The sequence below is a fragment of the Trichosurus vulpecula genome, chromosome 5 (assembly GCF_011100635.1).
Source record: "Trichosurus vulpecula isolate mTriVul1 chromosome 5, mTriVul1.pri, whole genome shotgun sequence".
Classification (NCBI taxonomy): domain Eukaryota; kingdom Metazoa; phylum Chordata; class Mammalia; order Diprotodontia; family Phalangeridae; genus Trichosurus; species Trichosurus vulpecula.
Genome location: NC_050577.1, coordinates 134,154,977 through 134,182,572, shown reverse-complemented (window position 1 = coordinate 134,182,572; position 27,596 = coordinate 134,154,977). Strand labels below are relative to the sequence as shown.

The following is a 27,596-nucleotide window of genomic DNA, read 5'->3' as shown; positions in this document are numbered from 1 at the left end:
CCTTTAAATCCTCCTTAATGCTAGGAAGATTATCTTCTCTGAGCTTATTCCCAATTTATCTCGCTTTTTACATGGTTATTTGCAGGCGAACTCGTTTAGGGAAAGGACTGTTGGTTTTCTGTTTAAAACAGTACCTGGCACATAGTAGGAGTGTAACCACTGTTTGCTGACCTTACATCCACCGACGGAGGTTTAAAGTGTTTGCTATTTTAGAAGGGACATGTCAGCAAAGACGCGGGAGGAGGTCAGGGCTGGACTTTGTGGAGACAGCCATTCTCCAGAATGGGCCCGGTCCCCAGGGCGCCTGCTGGACTCAAAAGAGCCCCCGCAGCAGGTTTCAAAAGAGCTGGGGACGAAAAAAGATTGGCTCCACCAGTCCTTTTATGGCAATCGGCGCCTCTCCTCCACTCCGAGGCAGCTCCCAGCACATCCGCCCTCAGCAAGTCCACCCACGAGGGGAGGCTCATTGGCTGAGGCGGGGGGGGGGGGGGGGGGGGGGGGGGGGGGAAGGGGGGGGACAGGCGAGGAAAGCGAACTAGCTGCTTTCCGAGTGAAATCGAAAAAGGCAGCCGCGGAGCCTCGCTTTAGTCTTCTCTTCCCGACCTAGCCCCGAGGCACTAGAGTCCGCCCGCGCGCCCTCCCAGCAAAAGGGAGGCGGTCTCTAGCCGGGGTGGGGAGGGAAGGGGTGGAGGGGAAGGGAGAAGAGAACGCAGGCGCAAGCGCGCGACTGCGGCCTCCGGCTCCCTGGCCCCGCCCCTTGCGGGGGCGCGCGGCGCCTGGGACCGTACGGGAAGAGGGAAGTCAGGTGGCCGCTGCCGCCGCCGCTTGTCGCCAGAAGAAAGATGGCGGATCTGGAGGAGCAGTTGTCGGATGAGGAAAAGGTAGGAGAAATGAGGGCGGCGGAGCCCCCTCGGAGACTTGAGACGCCCGGGGCGTGGGGATGGGGGAGGGAAGAGGGCTTCCCCTGAATCCGACGGCTGGGGAGGAAGGTCCAACGCCTGTCTGCCCGCCTGACTTGGCCGCTGCCCCTGTCAGTCACCCGGAGGCCGCTCGCCTGCTCCCTCCGCTCCTTGTAGGGTGTATGAGCACCGAAAATAGGAAGCTGGAGCCGGGGCGGGGGCGCCCCAGCCCGGGGAAGTGGCCGAGGCGCGGGGGGGGTGAGGGGCCGCTCCTCTCTGCAGGGGCCCCCCGCGGCTGCCGGGGCTGCGGGCGGAGCCCCGGGGCCGGGGACCGAGGCGAAGGTGGCATCCGGAGTGGGGAGCGGCCCGAGGGCAGTGCCAGCCGGAAGAGGGGCTGTGGGGAGGCGCCAAAGAAATCACCTCCCCCCCACCGCTGAACAGCACCCTCACTTTTTTCTGGTGATCCTTTTTCCCCACCCGGCTTTTCACCTTCCTCCTCTCGAGGGGTTTTATGTTCCGTTCGGGCTCATGGGTGTGCCTGGCAGACTCGGACCTCCCTACTTAGAGTTGCTGTGGTCGAGGAAGGTGTGGAGCCCCGTCCACTTTCTGGAGGACCACCCCCCCTGCAATTCTTGCGATCTCTCCAAACCCCCTACAGCACCACCGCAGGGTGCTGGTGTTGTGGCCCCGGATGGTCCTGCTGTCTTAGAAATGGGGGAGATTGTGCAACTCCTCTTACTTGGATGATGCTTTGGCAGCATAGGAGTTAAGACGAGCATTTGATTTTTCAGACTTTAAGTAACAAATAGATCGCTGTACCATAGACAGTTGCATTTTGCAAAGATTTAAATGCTTTGCAATTATCTGGCCGTTTGGGGGAACTGACAGTCTTCCTCTCCACCCCACCACCCAAAAAACCAAACTACTTTTGATTGTTTAGGATAATTGGGAGAGTATTGGTATGATCTCTCTCGAATCCAGAACCAGTCAATGTAATGCACAAATAAGGAAATGATTCAGTTTCAGAAGTCTCTATTTAAGCCACTAATTTAACCAGTCATCAACCAGATGGTATGAATGTCCCTAAGCAGAATAAAATTTCATTTTAGGTGTCATCTCATCTTCCTTGCTAGTTCTTTGGTGAAAGTGATTAGTGAATGACAAAAGTAATGGAAAAAAAGAAGCAAAAGACTTAGATAGCTACAGAAATTCTAGTGTGTCCCTGAACACCTGAAGTTTTGCATTATCTGTACAGTGTTTGCAGTTAGAATATTGGGGAAGGGGGTGCAGTTTGTCATTGAAACTGTTATCCATGTTGTATCATACCCCATGAAAATTAAGTAGAGTTAAAAAGAGTGGAAAGACCCTCAATGTGGAATTAAAATTAAAATTAAATTAGAATCTTTACACTGCACTAATAATCTTCAAATATATTCTAACTGATTTCTCAGAAACGGAATAGTTGGGGATCTTGTAATGTGGATGGTTAATATAGAATTGCCATCCATTCTAAAGGCCTAAAATAGCAAATTTCTTTTAAGATTATATGACTGTGTGTATGTGTGCAACTGACATCAGAAAGGAAACATACTACAAAGTTTGGTTTAAGTGAATTTAGTCTTTCCATTAGGAAAAAATATTATTTTCAAGTTTGTTAAAGCCTAATTTTCTGTAAGTAATTATATAGGCTTATTTGTACAGATTTGCCATAGACTTTTGTCATTGTTCAGACTCAATTAAATTCAAATAAATGTTTAAACAAAAGTGGTATTTTTGTTTCCAGATCAATTATTCAAATCATCTCAGCATTTTTAGCAAGAGTATTGGCTTTGTGGGACTGAAGGTTTTTTAAGAATCAGAAGTCCTCTGTTTAGTCCAGAATTGTTTATAGGGCTAGGAAGGCTCCTGAGTTTCAGTCCTAACTGATACAAACTGTCTGTGTGACATTGGGCAATTCATTTAACTTCTCAGTGCTCTAGGCAATTCTATAATTGCAAAGAAGGTGCTGCTGACTTGCATTGGTTGAGGGAGGTCCTCGCAGGGAGTTCCTTACCCTGATTCCTATCACTTGAATTATTTGATTACTTTGCTCCTTCTGCTTCTTACTTTAATTTTCAGGAGTTTTTATTTCTCTAAGTTTCTTTTATCCTAACTTTTAAACTTAGAAGATATTGTTTTAATAGTAATGATAATTGATGCCAAATCAGCACAATTCATAGCTTAAAGGCCTATGTACTGTAGGAGAAAAAACTTTAAAGATCTGATCCCTGACATCTGGAGTTTACAGTCTGTTGAGGGATATGACATACATGAATCACTGTAATATACGACTGCATCAGAAAAGTACAAAAAAGTACTCTGTGAAGACCAAAGACTGGGAAATTAGAGAAGCCTTCATGGAAGTTTTAGAACCTTCCCAGGGCACTGAAAAGTTAAATGGCTTGTCAGACACAGCCTACTGCCCTTATGTATCACGTTTGACTTGAATCCAGGTCTTTCTGACTTTGAAGCCATCTCTCTGTATGTACTACAACTAGGCCAGACTGCCTCTTAAAATGGTTATCTTTAGTAATTTTGGGTACTTTGTTGTTTTGTTTTGTTTTTTAATTCATTGTGAGTCAGCTGAAAGCAATGCCTTTTTCTTTATCTGCTTTTATTTGTATTGCCTCATGTTGACAAGAGAGAAAGCAATCTTTTTTAAAAAATTCCTAAGTAAAAACAAAGTTCTGCTTTCTACAATTAGTAATTTAATTATTTTAAAATTGTTTTCAAAGTTACCCTTTAAAATGTTATTTGTGCCAACACTGTAACTTTTGTTTCAGTTTATAATAATATTTCTTCCACCTCGTTGGATAACTTTTCTAGTTGTATACAGGTTTTGTTCAGTAATACCACTATAAAAGCAAAAGCCCACTGGGGGCCATTGCTGGAATTAAAAGACCTTCACAGAATTAAAAGATCCAGTCAGTGATGAAAGCCTTAGGCCCTTTTTATCTTAGCAGAAGGCACTTTAGGAAGGGGACTAGCAGATCACTGATCTTGAACAAAACACTTGAACAAAAATTTTCATCTCCAAACTGAGGCAACTCCAGTGACAATGACCAGTACCCCCATTCCTCACATCCCTCCAAGTTCCCCAGGACAGATGCATATGCTATGAGTAGGAAGAGCAAAGAAGGGAAGCTACTGAGGAGGTTGTCAAGGAATCTCAGGCATAATAATTTTAATGCCGTGGCAGGAAGAGAGAGTTTAGGTCGGTCTTGTAAAAAACTGCATCAAGCTCTTCACAGGGGTTCCTAGGTCCACTTTCACTCCATGCTTAAGGGCTACTTAGGTTCTTCATATGGCTAATAAAAATATGAGGTATTTCCTACCTTGGAGGTACCAGTAAACTAGGAAACTGGAAGTATCTGGCTTGGAATTTTCCAGGCCTACAGCATCAACATATGGGGAGGTTCCAGAAGAAGGGACAGAAGGCAGGAGCATGGGTGACCATGGCAAAGACAGCTTGTTGGATGGAAAAGAATATGACATGGACTCTTCAAACTAGGGGCCATGAACTTTTTTTTTTTAACTATTTGTTATAACTGCATTTCGATATAATTTATTTCCTTTGTAATCTTATATATTTTATTGTATTCATGCATATGAAAACATTCTGACAAGGATTCCATAGGTTTCACCAGACTGCGAAAAGAAGTCCACGACACAAAAAAGGTTAAGAATCCTTACTTTAAAGGTTCTCTTACAGTTGCCACAGGGTTGCAGAGGGATGTAATATATTCTGGGAATCCTTTGTACCTAACCAAAAGTAATGGCAGAAGTATGAGGGGTATGGCTCATATTGATGGGAGTACTGACTAACTTTGTTTGCTAAAATCACTACTGCATTCAGATGCAGAAATTAAATGCAATTTTAACCCTTCAATTCCTAGACTATGAAGGGTCAGTTCTATTCTGTCAGCTTGTGAAACAATTTTATGAGAACTTCAATTTGTTTAAAGGTTTGTGACTTTAGGCTTACAATAAGAACCATGCCAAACATTTAGGGTCATAGATTTAGAACTGGAAGGAAACTTCAAGGTCAGGCCCAAAGAGATTAAATTATTTGCTCAGAGTCACATAGCTAGTATGTAAATGTTTAAGGTAGGATTCAAACACAAGTCTTCCTGACTTCCATATCAAGTCTTCTTTACCCATTACACTTCTTTGATATCAGTAATATTGAGGAAGTCCTGCATTTTCTCTCAGTGAGCCTGTCTACCTATATCTTTAATTATTTATATGTAGATAACTCTCATATTTTTGTGTCCAGTCTTGTCTTTTCTCATGGAGCTCCTGTCTCATGTTTAAACTGTTTAGGTTTAGGCAGTTTTACCTAGATACCCATCAGGTATCTTAAAGTCAGCATGTCTAAAAGCAAGTTCATGGTCTCCAAAACCAGATCTTTATCCAGAATTCCTAATTTCTATTAATGCTACCAGCCCCTCAGACTAATAAATTTCAAGTCATTTATGATGTTTCCGTTTGTATCCAATCTCTTGTATTTAACTAATGGCCAAGTCTTGTGTCACTGTCTGCTTTTGAATCTATTCCTCTCATTTCCATTGTCTACTATCCAAGTTCAGGTCTTTCTTATCTCATGTTCTACTGTGACAATAGATAGTCTCCTTTCTGGTCTCCCACTGTCTAGTCTCCTCATCTTCATGCTGCCACCAGATTAATCTTCCTAAAGCAATGCTGTGATATTGATACTCCCTTGGTAGCTCCTGAGTAACTGCTAGTCTCCTTAGGATGGCAGTAAAACCCCTACAGAATCTCTTTTCAACCTACCTTTCTAACCTCATTCTTCACTAGACACATCACATATAGTACTTTAAGGTTTATAAAACACTTTCCTCACCCCTCCCCCTATGAGAATACTGGCCATTTACTGGTAATAATAAGCACATTTTGTACTTTCTTTCCTCCACTTGCTAACACTGTTCTTACACCTGGGAAGTTTTCTTACTCTTTCCTCCCTGCCCCCAAAATATTGTTTATGAAAATTTCAGTCATTCTTTAAGAACCAGTTAAAATACCTTCTACATGGGGCCGTTCCTGTTCACTCCAAATAGAAGAAAAATTTGATCCTCTGAAACTTATATTTCAACTTCAGCAAATGTTTATTAAATGTCTATTACGTACAGTGTACTGGAGATGCAAAGAATTAAAGGAAGGAATTCTCCTGTACTATATGCATTTGTAGGATATAGAATATGTTACTAGTCGTTATAATATTGCTACTGCCTTTTATTGTCCGTATTTAGGTCCATACTTTATCTTCCATGCTAAGTTTTTAAGCTCCTTGAGGGCAAGGATTGGCCGTTGATCTTTCTGTTCCTTACAGTGTCTTTTATAAGATGCCTAAATTTTTTTAATGAATTATGAATTTATATTTGAAAGAAAAGGTCTGAAAAATAGTTGTGCTATGTGGACAGCTTTTCGGTGAGAGTAGGGATGGAAAGAATCTATCTGTTTTTCCTAAATTGTTTTATAACCTAAAGAACCTCATACACAGTCAGATGAAGTGCCTCCTGCATTTTGAGATGCAGATGGTGATGCTGGTTACAGTCCAATCACCAACATATTTTCTGTTGCTGTGAAATCATTCACATCACTAGAAACTATTCTTTGAATTCTTCTGAGTATTCTAACCAGCACTTAATGTATCATAGAAAGTAGGATCAGGATCTTTTCAAAGAGTTTATCTTAATCTTTATTTTTAATTTACCTTTGAATATACAAGTTCTATAACGTAGGCAGATGGAAAATCAAAAAATTTTGGTTTTATCAGTAGGCTATATTTTTCACAAGTACATGAAGAGGTTTTTTTTTTTTTTTGGAGGGGGGAAGGAAGGGCAATTGGGGTTAAGTGACTTGCCCGAGGTCACACAGCTAGTAAGTGTGTCAGGTGTCTGAGGCCACATTTGAACTCAGTTCCTCCTGACTCCAGGGCCAGTGCTCTACTCACTGTGCCACCTAGCTGCCCCTAATGAAGAGATTTTTTGAAGACCATTTATTACTAAGTGAAATGTAGTTTTTTAAATTAATTGATGATAATAATTTATAGTTAAAGCTTGCAAGGTGCTATCCTTGCAATAGGATTTAGATAATGTATGCATTACCTTCATGTTACACTGGGGAAACAGGCTCAGACAATTTCTGTTTGGGTATATGCTTTATTTTCCCTGTTGTCTGAGGGCAGGATCAGGTCTTATTTATATAGACCTTTAGGTTATACTTATATACTACTTAAGTAGACCTTTGGGTCTATTCAGTCATGTCCAACTCTTCATGACCCTATTTGGGATTTTCTTGGCAAAGATACTGGAGTGGTTTGTCATCTCTTTCTGCACTTCATTATATGAGGAAACTGAGGCAAGTGGTTAAGTGACTTGCACAGGTTCACACAGCTAGGAAGTGTCTGAGGTGAAATTTTTCTGAAAGAAATATTTATTTATTTATTTTTAGTTCACAATATTCAGTTCCACAAGCTTTTGAGTGTTAAATTTTCTCTTACCTCCCCTCCCCAAGACAGCATGCAATCTGATATAGGTTCTACATATCTGAGGCGAAATTTAAACTCAGGAAGATGAGTCTTTCTAACTTCAGGCCCTACACTGTATCCACTGTGCCGCCTGGCACATTTACATCTATAGAAACAATAAATTTGTTAAGGAAAAGTTGGTGGTACTGATTTTAGGTTTATGATTAAGCCCTGTATTTGTCAAGCCTAGATAAATGCGCTGTTTATAACTACCACTCCACACAGTTAATTATCAATGATGGCTTATTTACAAAGAAAATTAATCCTGTTGTGGACAAAGGTTTTTAACCACTGCCACGTCTGTATCATGACCTAGGAATTTATGACATACGTAAGAATATGAAATAGTAATACCTCTGATAGCCTCATATTAACATGAGGCATAATAACGATATTAGACTTTAAGACTCTTGGATTATATGGGTGTACTCACCCTCCCTTGATACATTCTGTAAGTGCCTACTGTGTGCAGAATATTATACTTGACCTTTGGGAAATAAGCTCAGAGGCGCAAATCATTGCCCCTCTTAAAAATACCTTCTCTACCCTAGCTCTTTCTTCTCTATAAACATGTCCAGCCAGGTCTCCCCTATCCTTAAAAAACTCTTGACCTTGCCATTCCCTGAAACTGTCTCTCTGTGTGCCCTCCTTTTCACTGTCAAGTGCCTGCATCACCACCCATTCTCTTCTTGAAATCTGACTCTTCTGCGCAATCTGAGGGAAATAGCTCCCTCTAGGGTTGCCAGAAGACACCCCCCACCCCCCTGCCCCGAAGCTATTAAATCCAGGAACCTCTTCTCAGGCTTTATTCTTCTGGACCGTTCTGCTACTTCCCCACTGTCAATTACCTTCTGAATACATTATCCTCCCTTGGCTTCCCTTATACTTCTGGTTCTCATTTTTTTCTCAGTCTCATTTACTGAATCTTCAACTTCCATTATTGTGTGTTTGTCCTGAGGACCTAACTAGAGTTCAGTTGGAAGTTAGGGAGGTTGTCACTCCCAGAGAGAGGGTCTGCATCATCCCTATACATCAGTATATCAGGTGTATGTAATTTCTTTATTGTGTCAGTATGCCCTCTACTGAAGCAGATCACAATCCCCCTGTTACTTAGGAGATGATCTTTTATGAATTACTGTGGCTAAAAACCTTAATCATTCTGCAGCCAACCTGGTGTTGATCCTCTCAACATTAGATGGGTACAGTGCAAAGAGTGCTGGATGTGGTGTCAGAAGACTCAGGTTTCTATTTCTGCCAAAGTCACCTGTGTAACTTAGCAAGTCACTTAACCTCCCTGGGCTTTGTTTTCTTTAACTGTAAAATAAGTTGAACCTAATTATCTCAAAGATCCTTTTCATCTCTAAGAGTATGATATGTACTTGTGCAACTTTATGGGAAGTTAATCATCATTCTCAATATCAAATGTAATATTAATGATTGCTTAATGTTAGTGTGTTTTGATAGTATAATTTATCATAGAAGTTCCTATTCTCAATGAGCCTGTGTTCTTAGTGGATTGTAAAGAGAAATGTAAAGTGTTCTGCTGACATGTAGCTTGGGATAATGAACAGATGGTCAAATTATGTGTATGTCCTTGGCTTTTTTTAACCAAATATTATCTCCCACAAAGAACAATTGTTAAAATCCTCCTTTGCTTCATCAAGGCTTGGAGGTGACCTGGAGTTCTTCAAAACAAACTTTAAAGGATCTTTCCAAGATGAAAAGATTTTAATATAGACTTTATGCCTGTAAATTCAAAGATCAGCCTAGCTGAGTTTGGAGGATTTCATTACCAGTAGATGAGCCCTAGCAATTCATTAAGATTATCTTTACTAAAAGTATAGAGAGATTGTGATAATTATAGGGGAATGTTGTTACTCACAAAACCATAAATTCATAGACTCTTGGAGTTAAAAGAGGTCATTTAGCCTTACCCCACCAATCAGTCAATAATCATTTACTAGATATGTACCTAGTATGTACCAGGCACTGAAGTATTGGGAAGATAAAGGCAAAAAATCCCTGTTCTTAATCTGCCTACAGTCTAATGGTACAGGATGTAAGCAACTATGTACAAATAAACTATATACAGGATAAATTGGAAATAATCAATAGAAGGAAGGCCAAAGAATAAAGAAGTATCAGGGAAGGCTTCCTGTAGAAGATGTGATTTTTAGCTGTGACTTGAAGAAAACCAGATGATAGACAGGATAAGGTAAAACATTCCAGGTATGGGCAAGAGACATTGAAAATTCATGGTGTCAGGAAATGGACTGTCTTGTTTGAGGAACTAAAGTCCAGTGTTACTGCATTGAAAAGTAAGGTATAAAAAGAATGTAAAGGTAATGAAGACCTTTGAACTCCAAAGAAAGGATTTTATATTTGATCCTGGAGGTGTTAGGGAGCTCCTGGACTTTTTTGAGTCTCACCAGAAGCATGAAATTAGTCCTTTCCCAGTGGATACTTATCCAACTTCTACTTTAAGCTCTCCAGTGATAGATCTTCTTTACCTCCAAGAGCAACCATTCCATTTTTTGCTAGTTCTGATTGTTTGAATTTTTTTCTCCTTATATGGAATCAAGTTGTACCTGTCCATTGGTATAGAAACACATATTTAACCCCAAAATAATATCTAAAAATATTTCGACTACTTGTTGCTTTTTTTAATCAGAAAAAAAAAGATCTGATATGTAGGATGTCCCACAGTGCTCTATATTATCAAAGTAGAAGTTGGGGGAAATACAGTGAAACAAACTGGACCTGACATTTGCTTTGGGGAGAAAAGTAGAGACTGAGAAACTTTGAAGATATGGAAACATTAATGTCATGCATGATATTAAGAGAATTATGCAGTAGGCCATTGTTACTTTATTCAAAATATTTTATTAAACATTTATGGTTTTAGGTATCAGAATCTTTAAAAAATCAACTTGAAAGTCTGATTTATATGATTGTTTCATCAAATGATCCAGAAGAGTTAGAATTTTAAGAGCTTTGATTCTTGTTAGTTTTACAGATAGGTACCTGCTTAAAGGGCAAGGTGAACAATATGAGATGAAGAATGCTGTTCTCACTTATTTTATTACCAGTGTACATCTGAGGGGATTGTGGAAATATGTAAGGAGTGTGAACTGAGGGGAATTTTTGCTGCTCCAGGAAATCTTCAGGAAACAGTAGCTACTGATAGGAGTTGGTTCCATTTCCAGTATATTTGAGTCATTTGTAGGATTCATGGATACTGGAAGTGTAAGTGTAGGAGGAGATTAATATTATATTTTAACTATTTTGGAATTTGGGTTTGAGGCAAGAAAGAAGGGAGAAGCTAGTATTCAGGTTAGTATATTTATACAGCTAACATTTTTAGATACCTTAGCCCCATAATAAAGTTAACTTGAATTTTATCATTTTGAATGTAAGTGTTGCAAAGGGGAAAAAACTTCACAGCCTGCTTTTTAAGATTTCTAAAGTCAGAAGGTAATTTTGATACTCGATAGGAAAATGGTTTAAATCTTTTGTTGGAGAGCAGCTTCAAATAACTTACATAATGTCATTTTCACTAGATAATTGTTGATAGTAAGATTCAATAGTGAGCTGTTTGTGAAAGTTTGATGTTTCTTTTTAATAGTTTTTATAAATATGTAGTTGGAAGTAGAAGTGATCTTAGGCTTGAAAGCTGATTTATTTGCAGTGTCTTATGTCATGTTCATGGATTTTAAAGAAAACCAAATATTTCATCTTGGGCATTTCCTTACTACAGTAGCAAGGCATTTTACTGTCAAATAAGGAGGGCAACACTAGATAATCTCTTAAGATCCGTCTCCAAAATTTTAAGAAGTGCAGGGCTTAGCTCTTTCACGTAGTAACGTAGCCTCCTATTTTGAATAACAAATAGACTTTTTCTTTAAAATATTGTGGTATATTTGTTTTTATCTAGAATCCAAGGAGTAATAAAAATAAAATAATTGAGTTAGAGCATGTGACATACTTCTATGAGAAAAATATAAATGACAGATTACCAGGTTTTTAAAAATAACTTTCAAGGTAGCTAGAATACTAATAAAAAATCAGACCAATCAACATATACTCTTACATTTCAGTGTATCTATGATCTTTCCAAAGTTGGGTATTCCTTTTAGCAGTGCAAGTCACAACCCATCTAAGCCTTCTCATCTGAGGGTTATTGCCCTCGTCTTCCCATATCCTTCTGGAGGCATTCTTTGGATACTTCTTGAATATCAGTATACTACTTGTCTGTTATCACAGAATCTTAGATTTAGAACTGCAAGGGATTTCAGAGGTCCTCTAGTCCAAACCTCTCATTTCATTTTGCACATGAGAATATCTGCCCATGGTCACTCAAGTAATGAGAGCAGGGGTGGAATTGAGCTCACTGGGGGTCCCTGACTCCAAATGTAACTCTTTGTGTTGCATCGCTGTATCTTGCTCTTATTACATGACCCCCAAATTCTTGCTAAATGACCAGCACACTCCTTTCTGGTCATGCACATCATAAATAAAGCCTTTAATACTTCTGACTTAGAAATTATTAAAACCAACATGAATGTTCGCATTGACCTTGAGTCACTTACAGTTTTTATTCTTCAAAGATACTGGTATACTCGCCCCTTTTTTGAACTTTGCATTCTTTTGAGCATACCATTCTTCCAGTGTTGCTGGTTTGTATCTTCAGAGTCAAACAATTCCTCGATTTCTTCACCTGACATATTCAATCAGTCTCAAAGTCTTAACAGTTTTACCTCTGTATTTCTCATCGGTCGCCTTCTTTCTACTCATAGGTAGAGCACCCTGGTTAAGGTCCCTATCTCCTGTTAACTTGTTCAGTCGTTCAGTCTTTTCCAACTTCATGAGCCCTGTGGACCTTCTTGTCCATGCAGTTTTCTTGGCAAAGATACTGGAGTGGTTTGCTGTTTCCTTCTCTGGTAGATTAAGGTAAACAGAGGTTAAGTGACTTGCCCAGGGTCACTGAGTTAGTGAGTATATGAGGCCATATTTGAATTCAGGTGTTCCTGACTCCTGGCCCAGCACTCTACCCGCTGAGTCACCTAGCTACCTCCTCTCTTAAATAGACAATAGTATTCTCATTAGTTTTCCAGCTTCAAATCGCTCCTCTTTCCATTGTATCCTCCATAAAGTTGCCAAAGTGATATTCCTAAAGCATAATAGGTCTTTTCTTGTCACTTTTCTTCCAAAACTGCAGTGGCTCCTTATCCTCTCTAGGAGCATGTATAAACTTTTGTTTGGCATTTAAAGCCTTTCAAAGTGTAGCTCCCTCCTCCTTTTCCAGCCTTATTATATATTCATCTTCTTCATTAATGCAGTCTAGCCGATTGTCTTTTCTGTTAGTCACACATAAAATTTCTTGACTTGAAGCATCCTCAGCACCTTTGCCTCTTAGAAATTACACCACCTACATAAATAAGCCTTTCCCATTCATTACAACTACAAGTATTTCCTCAAGTTATCATTTGAGTATTTTCTCTATTTGTAGAGGTATATTTTATTTGGTGAGCTCACCAACCCCCATGAATTCAACAATCATCTCTATGCAAATGATTTTCAGATTTGTCCAGCCGATCCTCTCTCCTGACTTCTAGTCTTGCATCTTCAGTTGTCTATCGGGCATCTTCAACTGGATGAATATCTGATAGACATTTTAATGCAGTGACCAAAACTCAATTAATTTATTTGCCTCCAAAACGTTCCCCTCTTCCTGACTTTCCTACTGTTATCAAGGGCGCTACCATTCTCTCAGTCACTGAGGCTCACCTTGCCCTCTCTACCTCAACTCCTGGCAGTTCTATCTTTACAACATTTCTTTATATACAACCCCTTCTTTCCTCTAATGCTCATCAATCCAGTGCATGCCTGGGCTATTGAAACTACCTGATTTTTTTTCTCTTGTCTTTTTTTACATCCCCAGAGCTTAGTACAGTGACTGGCACATAGTAAGCACTTAATAAATGCTTGTCGACTTGATTTGTACATATACTTTTTATGGTGTACGTGTTGTGTCCTCCTACAGAGTGTGAGGTCCTTGAAGGCAGGAACTGTTTTTTTTTCTCATGGCTTTTAGCCCTAGCAGGTAGCCTAGACTATATTGGCACATAGCCTGACATATGTTTAATAAATGCTAATTGACATACCATCACCAGAAGAATATTGGTTTTTTAAAAATGGGATTTTGTAGTTTGAAATCATTGAAATGGTTGTATAGTTCTCCATATTTGCTCTCCTGCAGGGCCTAGTTCATCATCCATCTACCATATCTATCCAAGATATAGGTGCTAAAGGATTAACTCAAAAGACTACCCATTTCATTTATTATGTATTCATCTACTTGGTTTTTCCTGTTAGGCTAATCTCTTTAGATTGACTGTGGCTCTCCTTGAGGCAATCCATGAGATCCCCTGGATTGTACAACAATAATAGAAGTTCATAATCATGAGCTTAAAGGAGTACAGTATCCAGAATTGCCTCCTTAGTCATCAAAGAAAGATTCAATTATAATCTTTGTAGTTTTAATGTTAGTTATATATTTTATTAAATTTGGTGTCTTTGAAAATTAGTAATCTATGTACCATCTAATTATTTATTTTGATAAATTTGATAAAATTATTACTTTTGATTAAATTAGGCCTTTAAAGAGATTCTTACACCATTAGCGCTGTGACTGGGCAAGTCACTTAAACTCTCTCTGAATTTGTTTTCTCATATGTAAAATGAGGATAATACCTATAGTGCTTATATCACAGGATTGTTTTAAGTATCAAATATTTTGTAAATTTTGTAGTGCTGTAGAAGTGCTTATGAGTATTTAATCAAAATAACCCAGTTAGCCTACATTTTCCCTTGGTTCATACATTTAAAATGTTAGAATTTAATAGTTGTATGTAAAAGTGAAAATTTTGTAAATAACCCTTTCCCATTGACAATTTATAAATATCAAAATATAAGAATAATTCTTGAGAAGAAATAAAACCTCATAAAGACTGCAGTAAACATTTTCAAAAATCACATATCTGGGAAAACAAAATGTTTTAATAGAACATTAATAGAGCTAATGGAACATTAACAGAGCACTCAGACTAAATTGCAAACAGGATAACAACAACAGGACTAAGATGATAATCTTGTACATGAGAATTGGCTAGGTATTAAAAGAAAAGTGGTGTTTAGGAATTTCATATTTTACTCAAAAGTGCAAGCAAACAATCCATTGGTAGAATTTGGCCTAAATTAGTTATCCACCTGAATTTCTTCCTCATAACTGGTCATCAGATTGCCAGTCATTATGATCCTAGCTTATGTGTTTCCTGGTGATATTTATGTTTGTGTTTCTTACATCTATATAGTTCTACTTAACCTAGTTGCTTAGGTTGTACTTTTTCATATGCTTGTTTTCTTAGTCATTTTGTTAGTTTTTTGTTGTAATTTATTTGTACAAAATCAGTCTTTACCTTTTATTATGGTTTCCTTTCATTTCTGTTTATTATTCTTTTCCCTCAAAGAATTGTCTAGCTTTCATGATTTGTTGCTTTAGCTGATGGAAGAGCTAATCCTCCTATCTATTTTTTCTGGTTGGCCTTTAACCCAGTAAAAAAAAAAAAAAAGCCTCCTTGCCTTACTATTGTAGTACCCAGAGTTGTCTTCTCATTTACACCCTGGTCTGTAGTGTTGTTGGATTATTCATTTATCAAAATCTATACCACAGGTAGATAGGGTACTTGAGGGAAAATACTATTTTGATTTTGCCTTTATTATCTCCCAGGAGATTCTTAATAAAAGCTTCTTGAGTTGAGTGAGTCCTTATTGTCACTTCTTATACCTGACCAAACTAGATTACTATCAAAGCAAAAAAATGATTAAGGAGAATAACAGAGAAATAGAGGAAATTGAATCAGATATTAACTGCTCTATACATCTTTTCCCAAATGGTTACCTTCTCTTCTCACCCCCCCCCCCCCCCTCAAAAAAAATCTCAGGAAGCACTGGTATCTTTCTTCACAATACACCAGGTGGTACGGTGGATAGAACCCTGGGCCTGGAGTCAGGTAGCCCTGAGTTCAAATATGACCTTAAACATTTAATAGCTATGTGACCCTAGGGAACTCACTTAACCTCTCTCAGTCTCAGTTTCCTCAATGTAAAATGAGGTTAATAAGCCTGCCCACCTCAAAAGGGTTGTTGTGAGATTAAAATGAGATATTATTTATGAAGTGCTTAGCACAGTTCCTAGCACATAGAAGTTTAATAAATGCTTGTTCCCTTTCTTCTATCCTGAATAGAATCTGCCCCAGAGAATACATAAATTATTTATTGAAAAAGGTGTTATGAAATTCACCACAGCTAAAGAAAGCATGGGGCTTCTTACACCTTGACAACTGGATAGGTACTGAAACTCCAAGAATGCTGATTATCTCAGCAAGGATAATCCAAACCTTGGGCTGTGTGAACCAGTTATCTCAGAGTTCAGTGCACAGCTGCCATATGCTGTCCATCTCCCTTCTAGACTTTTCCAACCTCCTCCATGAGAGTTTCCCCAGTGTCCTTTATAGATCCTCCCCCTCGGAGACTCCTCATGTAGTAGATTCATAATCTTCTGAGTTATATTGTTCCAAAGAGAAGGTAAATGTCAGGGACCCCACTTACTATGTGCTGATGCTATGACCGGTTGTAAAGTTGGGAAGTGGATCTTTTTCTAGTGCATCCAAAGAAACCTTGGAACCTTTCTTTAGAAATTTAGCATAACTAATTTGAGGTACAGCATGTTTCATATCTTTTGTTTAATTGTAAAATACTATAAAAGCATCCAACAGTTCCCGTTTAAATAATTAATAACTCAGTTTCTCCTGTCAGTTCTTTGGGTCTGTTTAAAAAGGGAGAACAGTTGAATCATTTGACTCATGAACAGGGTTAAGTTAACCTTAACCTTGGTAGTCTGGTAAGTCCTATGGACTCAGAATAATTTTTTAAAAATTCTTTAGCAAAGGAAATAATTAAATTGCACCTAGAGAGAGGTCAATGAAAACAGAGATGTAATTTTTTTTTCCCCATCCAAGTAGAACCTTTGAAGATACCTATGGGCCCTTTTGGGGTGTGACTGGACTCAGATTAAGAACCCTCTGCCTACAAGGGCACAGAAATTTTGTTCTAAGGGCTTTTAAAAGACTCGGTGCATACCATGGTACCAAAAGAAAAAAGTCTTAACACACTGTTACTGAAATACTTTTAAATGTGTGTTTGTAGACTTTTACAAATGTAAACATATTCTTAACTATAGTACATGTATGTGTGTACTCTCTTCTCATATTAATAGATGATATCTTGCTATTGTGATAGAAATAAACTGCAGGAGAAGGAAAAAATGAGGAAGAGGAAGAAAAAAGTGAGTGAAAGAAGAAGCAATCAGGAGAGGAGAGGTCCATTGAAAGTAGAAAGGAAGAAAAGATGAGAAGACTAGGAAAAGAATATGGAGGAAATACATGGTTAGGTGAGTGAGAGAGTGGATATCCTTATGGTAGGTGTAATATATAGGTAAGAATGGGTGATAAATACAGTAACTAATAATAGTTTATGTTGTATTTGTTATCTTTCTTGATCCTCCTAACCCACATGAGATAGTGTAAACATTGCCATCTCCATTTTAAAGATGATTTACTTGGACTAAAGATTAAGTGATTTATAATTCCAAAACTCATACTCTTTCTACTACACCACAGCTGCCCTGGGATACTAATACATATATCGTACATATTGTAGTTGTCTTTAATTGTCCTTCAGGAATTTGCTGTGTAGAGTGTTGTAAGTTCTCCTTTGTTTTTATTATGTTTCATAAGTATTTAACACTGTTAAAAGCAATGATAATAATAATGTACTTGTGAATATATTCTTTAGCCTAATATTTGTCACTTCAGTGATAGATACCTTTTAAAACTCATAACATGAAATCTAAATATTCCTTGTTTTTCCCATTTTATCATAAATTTTCACAAAAGTTAATTTTATTATTTTTAAAAAATCTTCTAGAGTTATGGATGTAAATTGTTCAGCACAAATATATTAGGCTTTTTAGCTTTTCCCTGCAGCTGTTTTTTTGAAGAATATTTTTGTTAGGTAGATAAGAAATTAAAAGCTATTTTTATTTTATCTTTGTGGTATATAATACAGGAAAACCTTCTAGAATGAAAAGACCAAAACAAGAAACAGCATGATAAATTCAAATAACTTCTATTTTAAAGTCCTAATTTTTCCAAAATTAGTGTTTCAGACTTTGAAAATCAATCACAAAATGCATTTGCAATATGCGTTTTTAAATTGTAAGTTTCAGTTTACCCTGTTTCACTCTCTGAACCTTGATTCTGACCTTACACTTGCTTAGGCCACAGACTAATAATCTGTTTTTCATTAGAGTAACAGAAGTCACTCTAAGGGGTTTCCATCAGGTCACAGTATTAGAAACAAGAAACTGTGTGTGATATTTTTTAAAAATTCTTTTTTTCCACCATGTATTTAACAGGAACAAACAAAAAGTTGCAATTCACATCTGCCACAGTTAAAAATACAAAGAACCCAACCAATTTAATGGTTTTTTTGCCTTTGTTAATCATTAAATAAGCCAGTCTTTTTGTGTGAGTACCTCCTATGTTAACATTGGAGATAAAAGTACAAAACCAAAGTCCCTATCTTATGTCATTTGCATTCTAATGGGGAATTTGGTAGGTAACCTCTGATTCAAACTGATTTGCCTTCAGTTACAATTAATCTTGTAAGTAAGCATCTTTTGTGATCAAAACTGTTATTAATGGCAGGTAAAAATGTTAACTCGTTTTAGGGCTCTTAAATCATATAAGACTCACAGTGAAATGATTTTACTGTGTTGGGTGGAGCTGAATTGTATCTACGTTAAAAGGAAAAAACAGTGTTTTATCCATAAAAGCCTAGAAAAAACCATAGAGCTTTTGTAATCAGCTGGTCTGTTATAGGACCAGCTCAGATGATTTAGCCTTAAAATGATGAATTTAAATTTCTAGAAGTTCATGAAAACTGTCTGCTAAGTTACAGAGGTTGTTGTCTGCATTGGTGGAGGTCGGGACTAGCATCAATAAAATCACAGTGCTTGAAGCATTCAGGTTTGTGTATAAACATATAAAAAAGCCATTCTGAAGGTTATACACCTTAGCCTTTTGAGGAGGGGTACAAAGAATCTTCAGTGAGAAGAACATCTTCTGTTGCCTTAACCATCTTAGATAATTATTGAAATAAATTGCTTAAAATAATCCTCAAGTTACTTTGTAGTTGTTTCATTTTTTCTTCTTTCTTTTTATTTTACTAGAGGAAAATTATTTTGTTTTAATTCTTTAGCCTAGTTGAAATTCTTGAAAGGTATATAAAATATATCATATTTAATTTTTCATTGTTCAATACAAAATAATTGTGAAGATATGATGATACTTTGGGGAAGTTAGTAAAGATGTGATAGTGAGGTGTAGAATATAGATCCCCTTTGTTATATAAAGTACAAAAAATGTCCATTTTGTAACCATCAAAATGTTAGTAACTCAATGTTATCACTCATATAGAGGTATGGATAATTTCTTCAAGTATGCTGAAATGATGTTTCAGTTACTGTGTTCTTTGCTTCACCACTAGTTAAAAATATGTCAGAAGAGGTAGAATTAGGGAGAAGACCCTGATTCTCTTTTCCTTCCCAGAATAAATCATTGGCAGACTTTGAGGATTTTGAAAACAGTGATTTCATAAAAGCAAAGGGTGGAAAGTTAGAATTTCTTTTAAAAGTAAGTGAAGAGAATTTATTTGATTGTTAGAAAAATAATAAACTATCATACCAATATTTTACCACCATCAGAATAATGATATAAACAATAGAATTGTTTTTCCTGAATTTACTATTTACTTTCAGTAGATATATTTTTAAATGAAATTAAAATTAAAGAAATAATTAGTTTATGGAGGGGGGAAAGGGAAGGGTACTGGGCTTAAATAAATGGTGTATTTTTGCTTAGTGGATACCCTTGGTTGGTTCCCATTTATACCAACTGGGTCTTCTTGCCTTTCATGATAAGAGGTAGTCTGGGCTAGTCATTAAATGCCTATTATGTGCCAGGCACTGTGCTAAGCTTTGTGCCTTAGGCATGCCTAATGGTAAGTGCTGTGTGGTAGTTTCCTGGGAATGGTAATTATAGGGCTTATTTAGGAAGGTTAATTTTAAAAAGTTAAGCTCAATAGCTAACAATTGCTATTACTGACTGAATTTCTTATCAAATTTGAGCCTCAGTTTTGTTCTCAAGTACTGTGCAGTGATTATTAGAAGAATACGTGTAGAGTAAAACTGAGTAAGGATCAATCACTAAAGGCCACCTGTGTGTCAGGCACTGGGGGTGAAATGATCCCTACTCTCAGGGAGCTTCCATTCGAATGAGAGAAACAAGCATATCTGTAAGTATATACAGCAAATATTTTAAATGAGTAAATATAAATAATTACAAAATAATGAAAGGCAAGATTGTTTGGGAGAAAGGGAATTAGTATTTTGGGGAAATTTAAATTAAGGCTTCTTGAAAAAAATGGTATTTAAGCTGCATCTTAAAGGAAGTCAAAGCCTCTGCATGTGAAAGGTAAGGAAGGAGTATATTCCAGACTTGTGGAAATGGCCAGAGATGGAGTGTCCTGTGGGAGAGGGAAAGTAACGTGTACAGTTAAGCTGGAAAGATGGGCCGGGGCCAGATTGCGTAGGGCTTTAAAAGTTAAACAGAAGAATTTATATATTTTGTCTCAGAGGGAATAGGAAGCCACTTGATTTGATAAAAGAGGGAAGTCATTTGGTCAGATCTCTGCTTAAGGAAAATTACTTTGTCCACATTGTATAATGATAGCAGCTAGCATTTCTATAGCACTTTACAGTTTGCAAGGTACTTTACAAATATCTCGTTTTACCCTCACTAAAACCCTAGGAGATTTTAAATGCTGTTATTGTCCCTGTTTTACACATAAGGAAACTGAGACTGAGAGAAATGAAGGATCGTACAGCTAATATGTTGTACCAGAAGCGAGCAAGACACACCACAGAGTATAAGTTTTAAGTGGAGAATTTATTAGCTGGCAGCCATCGGGGTACGGCACCACAAATCAATGGCAAATGTGTTGGGGTGATGGCTTGGCTTGTATAGGATATGGGGATACAGAGTGGGGGGGGGGGGAACAGGAACAAAGGTCCTGGCTGATCAAAAGATTCAGTCAGGTTATCATACTAGTGGGATAATCTCATTTACGTTCCTTGGTGGAGTCACGGAGCCCCAGGGATATCTGCTAGACAGGGTCTGCCAGGTTATCCTTCTGTGGGATGTTCCTATCTACTGACATTCCTTGGTGGAGTCATGGAGTCCCAGGGGGTTTGCTAAATGCCAAAGATATCTGAGTCCATTCTTTCTGGGGGTGCTTGTCAGTAGCTAGGGGTTTCTCAGGGGTTCCTAATTTTCCTTGTATTACAAATATATGTGTCTGATTCTGGATTTAAACTCAGGTTTCCTGACTTCCACTCTGTCCAGTGGAGAGAGATTTGAGACAGGGAGATTAATTAGGAGACCTCAAAAAATCAGTGCAGCAATTCTCAAAATGTTAGGTCTCAGGACCCTCCTGTACCCTCTTAAAAATGATTGAAGACCCCAAAGACCTTTTTTTTTAATGTGGGTTATGTCTATAAATATTTACCACATTAGAAATTAAAATTGATTAATTTTTAAAAGGTTTATTCATTAAAAATCATAGCAATAAATCTATTACATGTTAACATAGATAACATTTTAATGAAAAAATAAGTTTTCCAAAATTAAAAAAATTAGAAGAATGGCAGTTTTACTTACTTTTGCAAATCTTTTTAATGTCTGGCTTAATAGAAGATACCTGGATTCACTTACCTATTTCTACATACAGTATTTTTTGGGTTGAAATATATGAAGGAAGGGCTTTCCTTACAAAGATATATAATTGGAAAAGGAGTAGATTTTATTTTATTTTTTAAATAAATTTATTTTTTATTTTTAGTTTACAACATTCAGTTCCGCACGTTTGGGGGTTCCAAATTTTCTCTCCTCCCCCCTCCGCCCCAAGACAGCATGTAATCAAGCCAATGTAGGTTCTACATTTACCTTCACATTAAACTTATTTACATAATAGTCCAGTTGTAAAGAAGAATTATAACCAATACAATGAATCATTAGAAAGGAGAAACTAAACCAAAAGAGAAGGAAAAAAAAAGAGAGCAAATAGTTTGCCTCAATCTGCATTCAGACTCCATAATTCTTTCTCAGGATGTGCACAGCTTTTTCCATCATGAGTCTTTTGGAGCTGTCTTTGAACCTTGTATTGATAAGAGGGGTCAACTCTATCAAAGTTAGTCCTTAAAGATACTGTGTGTCTGTAATCGTGTATTATGTTCTCCTGGTTCTGCTCCCCTCACTCAGCATCAGTTCATATAAGTCTTTTCAGGTTGTAAAGAAGTCCGTCTGTTCATTCCTTATTGCACGATAGTATTCCATTACATTCGTATACCACAGTTTGTTTAGCCATTCCCCAATTGATGGGCATCCCCTTGATTTCCAGTTCTTTGCCACCACAAAGAGAGCTGCTATAAATATTTTTGTACATACGGGTCCATTTCCCACTTATATGATCTCTTTGGGATATAGCCCTAGAAGTGGTATTGCTGGGTCAGAGGGTATGCACATTTTTATAACCCTTTGCACATAGTTCCAAATTGCTTTCCAGAATGGCTGGATCAGTTCACAACTCCACCAACAATATAGCAAAGGGCCAATTTTCCCACATCCACTCCAGCATATATCATTTTCCTGTTTTGTCATGTTAGCCAATCTGACAGGAGAGATGTGGTACCCTAAGAGTTGTTTTGATTTGAATTTCTCTATTCAGTAGTGATTTAGAGCATTTTTTCATATGACTATAGATATCTTTAAAAAAGGAATAGATTTTAACAGGCAAGTAATGTCTTGCTTGTTTTATGTAAATAGTTTTGACCTTGTGGGCCTCCCCCCAAAGGTTCTTGAGGATACCCAGGGATCCTTGGATCACACTTTTGAGAACCACTGAAGATATTATCTTTACTTTAAAAGACAGGAATTTGACATACATTTTAGTAAGATTTTTCAATAAGGGTTAAAGCAAAAAGATTTTTGGCTAGGTCAGTTTTTTAAAATTCAGTTAACTAGAATATATCTGTAAGCCTCTTAGTAAATTGTATTTTTACCATAAGTAGTAAATATTCATTGAGTACATATAGGGCATAACATAACAATGAGGGAGAACACTTAGGAATTCAATTTTACTTAAAGATGAATCATAAATTCAATTTAAAATATCTTAAATATTCTGGCAATTTTGTGTACATGGAAGACAAGATAGAAGTCATTTTTATTTTACAAAGTTTTTAATGAAACTGGTTTAGGAATTAAAAAAAAACATCAATTATTGTAGGAACCCAAGCCATGCTGTTACAGTATACAACTGTACAAGAATAGGGGAACTATGCACAGATCTAAGTTTAAGGGAAAGTAAAAGGGAATAGATATTAATTTACTATATTAATAGAGAGACTTCAAAAGCAGTCACCTTTGAATGGTCCAGTCTAAATTAGAATAGCAGCTCACTTCTTAGTCTCCAAAGTTGGCTCTGGTACGTATAGATGGAATAATGGCCACCAAATTATCTTTTTTAAATTTATGTATCAAAATAAATTAGGTGAAATGTCTGAAATATGTTTAGATGCCACCATCAGAGTTTGTTGAAAGAAAGTCAGAAGTTGGTGAAGAGGAAGGAAATATTGGCATACTTGGAACCTACTTGAAATGGTTGTTTCCATTCTCTTGATAGAGAATTTAAGAGTTCTTAATAGCAACTCCTCTCTCTTTTTAAAGCAACACTAACTGTTGACATTGCATGGGACAGCTAAGTAGCAGTGGATAGAGTGCTGGGCTTGGACTTAAGATGACTTGAATTAGAATTCTGCCTCAGGTACATGCTGGCTTTAAGACCCTGGACGCTTAGCCTACCTCAGTCTCCTCATCTGTAAAATGGAGATAATTGTAGCATTTATTTCACAAGGTTGTGGAGGTGAAATGAGATAGTGCATTGAAAACCTTAAGGGGCTTTACAGATGCTAAATGCTAAGTAGTAGTATTGTTATTTTGTTGTTATTGTTGAAACTTGGAGGGGGGGAAAGAGAGAGAGAGAGAGAGAGAGAGAGAGAGAGAGAGAGAGAGAGAGAGAGAATGAGAATGAATCAATTTCAGTTTTGTCATGTTACAGTTAAATCCTGAATGGAAAACTAGATTTTTTTCCTCTTCTAAATGGAGGGTATGAAATATTCCATTTTTCCTGAATGACTTTTCAGAGCGATTTCTAATAATGAAAATGTAGGAACTGGCTTTAACCTCTTGTTAAATATACAAATATAGAGGAAGCTAAATGGCACAGTGAATAGTGTTGGACTTAAGTCAAGAAGGCCTGAATTTAAATTCTGCCTGAGATAGTAGCTGCTTTGTGACTTTGAGCAAATCACTTAACCTTTCTCAATCTCAGTTTCCTTATCTGCAAAATGAGGATAATAATAGCAGCTACCTTACAGAGCTATTATATGGTTCAAATGAAACATGTAAAATCCTTTGCAAAACTTAAAACCTTTTTAAAATACCAGTATATATAAGGGACATTTTTTGGTGTGTTTGAGTATAGACACGTTCTTATAATAAGAGTACTTTATGTTTAAAATCTAATTTTATATCCCATATTGATTTTGATGAGGCAACAAACAGAAAGCAGCCATGTGGAAGAGCTCGTTTATTTTCATATATAGTGTGCACAAAAGAATCTTTTTATTAGGTGAAAGAAATAGCCGTGCTGGGCTTGATGATATAACAGAATTGAGATCTTTTTAAAAAAAGTTCTCTACTGAAAGGTGAATTTTTGAGTACGTTAGATATTTCTCTGGTCTAGTTTTTATACCATCAAATTTGTATTACAAAAATCAGAACTACTTGAAAGAAAATTTACATTATTTGAACATAATTACTCTATTCTTAGGAATAAAGCATTATTTAGTAACTTAATTTCCTAATAAAAGTTTAAAGTGAATATTAAGATTCTCATGTAGTACCTATCTTTAATTTGTCTTTTTCACTACTAAAATCAGTTTATTTTATTATTATTTATTATTATATTTATTATGTATTATTATATTTTTTATTGAATGGGGACCAAGCTCATCCTTTTCCTTTCCCTCTCCATCTCTCCAGAGGAGGTAAATTTTGATGGCCAGAAGCTCCTCAGCTAACTTGAGGTTTACTAACTAGCTTCCTTCCTTCTTTGGTTTTTTTTTGGGAGGGGGGGAATCTTTTTTTTTCCTTGAGGGGGGAAGGCAGGGCAATTGGGGTTAAGTGACTTGCCCAAGGTCACACAGCTAGTCAGCGTGTCAAGTGTCTGAGGCCGGATTTGAACTCAGGTCCTCCTGACTCCAGGGCTGGTGCTGTACTTACTGTGCCACCTGGCTGCCTCTCTTTCTTCCGTTCTTCTTTTCTCTTAGACCAAACCTTAAACCCATTTCACTCTGAAGTTCATAGATTGGACCACAATAGGTTCCTACCCAGGTTCCACTTAATGGCTATATTTTTGGCCCTCCTGGCTCAGAGTCAATGTCAAAGATTTCTCTTTTGACCAGCAACTCTGAGGGTCTTCCTCTCTTACTTTGATTTTTTTTTTACTTTTCCTTTTTTCTAATTAAAGGGGCCATCCCTTGACTCATTTCTTAAAGAGGCCTATTCACTGAATGGGCATTACCTCACTTGAAGTGAGAACCTGAAAAAGCCTTAGCCTAAAATGGCCAGGATCTCCTATTGCATCCTAGGCCATCTCCAGTCATTATGACGAATATCTGGTCCCTGGATCCAGATGGCTTTGGAGGAGAAAGTGAGGCCGGTGACCTTGCACAGCCCTCTCTAGCTCAAATCAAAGTCAACTGCAAGTCATGTCATCATTTTCCTGAGGTCCTCTTCGTAATCCAGGGACAAACACAACCTGTAGTAACTTAGAAAAACAACGAAAGTTGTTCTTCCCTCTTTGGAGGTCACCTAGAAGACGGCTGTTGAGGAGGGCAAAGAGAAGTTTAATTAAGATATTGGACATCTGTTCAAGGTGTATTTTCCAGTCAGCTTCAGTGCTCAGGAACAGTGAAGACAGAAACTGCAAATGATGGTTTTTACTTGGGCTTCCTTTCTTCCCTCCCACTCCCCATTCTTTTTGCTTCTGAGACTACTTGTCTTACGAAAGCTGTTTGAAATGTCCTTTTTGCACATCTCTAGCAACTTGTGGACCTCTTATTTGGAGAGAGAGAGAGAGCCTGGCTTCTGTCTATTACACAGAGTAACACCGAGGTTTGTAGGAAGTTTTGACTTCTTTTTTTTCTCACCTACTCTGAGACATTATAGAGCTCTCTACAAATCAGTGATCTACGAATCAGTGAACACAGGTGTATAGGATTTCTAGAAAGTTTTAATGTCTGATCTAGTTGATTCAGGGATGTTTTGTGGAGCCTGACATCCTAGGATTTTGCTTCACAAGACACTCCCTTTTAACTGTATACTTTGGACCATTAGAACAGTCACATAAATGTTAAGTGCCAGAGTTCTGTGCCTTCCTCCTTTTACATGTTCTGTTTTCTAGATAGTTCAGTTTAGGACTTCTTTTTTACTTTGAACACCCTTCCCAACCTCTCCCCCTCCTACCTTTCCAGTCTTCTTACACCTTACTCCCTTTCACGTACTCTGTGACCCAGTAACTATATCCTGGTTCTTTCTTCCTCACACAAGACATTCCATCTCCCCACTCCGTTCCTTTTCACTGACTGACCCTATGCCTGGAATGCTTGTCACTGCTTCCTGGCATCCCTGGCTTTCTGCAAGTCTCAGCTAAAATCCTGTCTTTTTCAAGAAGCCTTTTCCAGTCTTCCTTAATGTAGTGCCCTCCCTTCATGGTAATCTCCAATATGTTCTGTGTATATTTTATTTGTACCTCTATATGTTTTGTTTGTATGTAGTTGTTTGCATGTTGTCTTCCCCATTAGATTCGTGAACTCCTTGAGGACAGGAATTGTTTTTGCCTTTCTTTGTATTCCCAGAGCTTATTATAGTGTGTGCTACATAGTAGGCACTTTTCTAAATGCTTGCTAATCAGAGTCCAGATTGTAAAGCTGTAGATAGATAATGTATTGAAATTTCAGATGGGAGCTTGATGTTTGGCTGTTTTTTAAATTGAAAATTTAGTGCGGATGTGATTTTTGTGTCTAACTTCTCCTTTTTTGTTGGAAATATAAATAGCTATCACTTTAAAATTCCACTAGCTCTCCAAAGAATATTTTACTTTAGTTACCTTGTCATTGGGTTACTGTATCTATTTTTTTCCTGTATTAGTTTACTTAAGCTATGCTTCTCATAATCTTGCTGTAAAAATTATTTCCACAACCGTATTAGATTCCTATAAATGAACTAGAAAATGTAGTGGTTTTTTGTCTTCTCCTCTTGACTTCCTGCCTTCACAAATACACAAATCTTAATTGTGATGAATTACTAAAAATGCCCAGATTAAAAAGGGACTTTTAGATCAAAACATTTTAGTAAAATTGTTAAAAAAAAAAAAACTTTAAGGTACATCAAGATGAATTTCTCTACAAACATTTCAAAGGTTCCCAATTTTTTAATAATCTTTTAAAAATATTCTCTTTTATTATTAACATGAATGTTTGGCTTTAATTTAATATTTTAGGCTATTGTTGAAAATAACTATTAAGTCTATTCTTGCCTGAAATAATGCTTCATTATTTGTCTTACTTCTGTTTTCCCTGTCATTTATTTTGTGGCTGAAACTTCTCAGCTGCTGCTCTGGCATTACTTGTGTCTTGCATACCTTGATACCTTTTTATCCCCTCTTCTTTTTAATTTGCCACTACTTTGTGACAGACCTTTTACAATCATTGAATCAGTAGCTTTTTTCTTTAAAAAAACATA

At 37.3% G+C, this 27,596-nt stretch overlaps 1 protein-coding gene across 1 annotated transcript in view; it reads left to right on the top strand.

Moving 5' to 3' along the window:
- The first annotated feature begins 494 nt into the window (after window positions 1-494).
- Window positions 495-27,596, top strand: part of CAPZA2 (capping actin protein of muscle Z-line subunit alpha 2) — a 53,127-nt gene continuing 26,025 nt past the window's right edge. Inside the window, exon 1 of the mRNA XM_036759439.1 lies at window positions 495-881. Within this exon, the coding sequence (XP_036615334.1) occupies window positions 843-881 (39 nt within the window). The 5' untranslated portion in view covers window positions 495-842. The remainder of the gene's footprint in view (window positions 882-27,596) is intronic.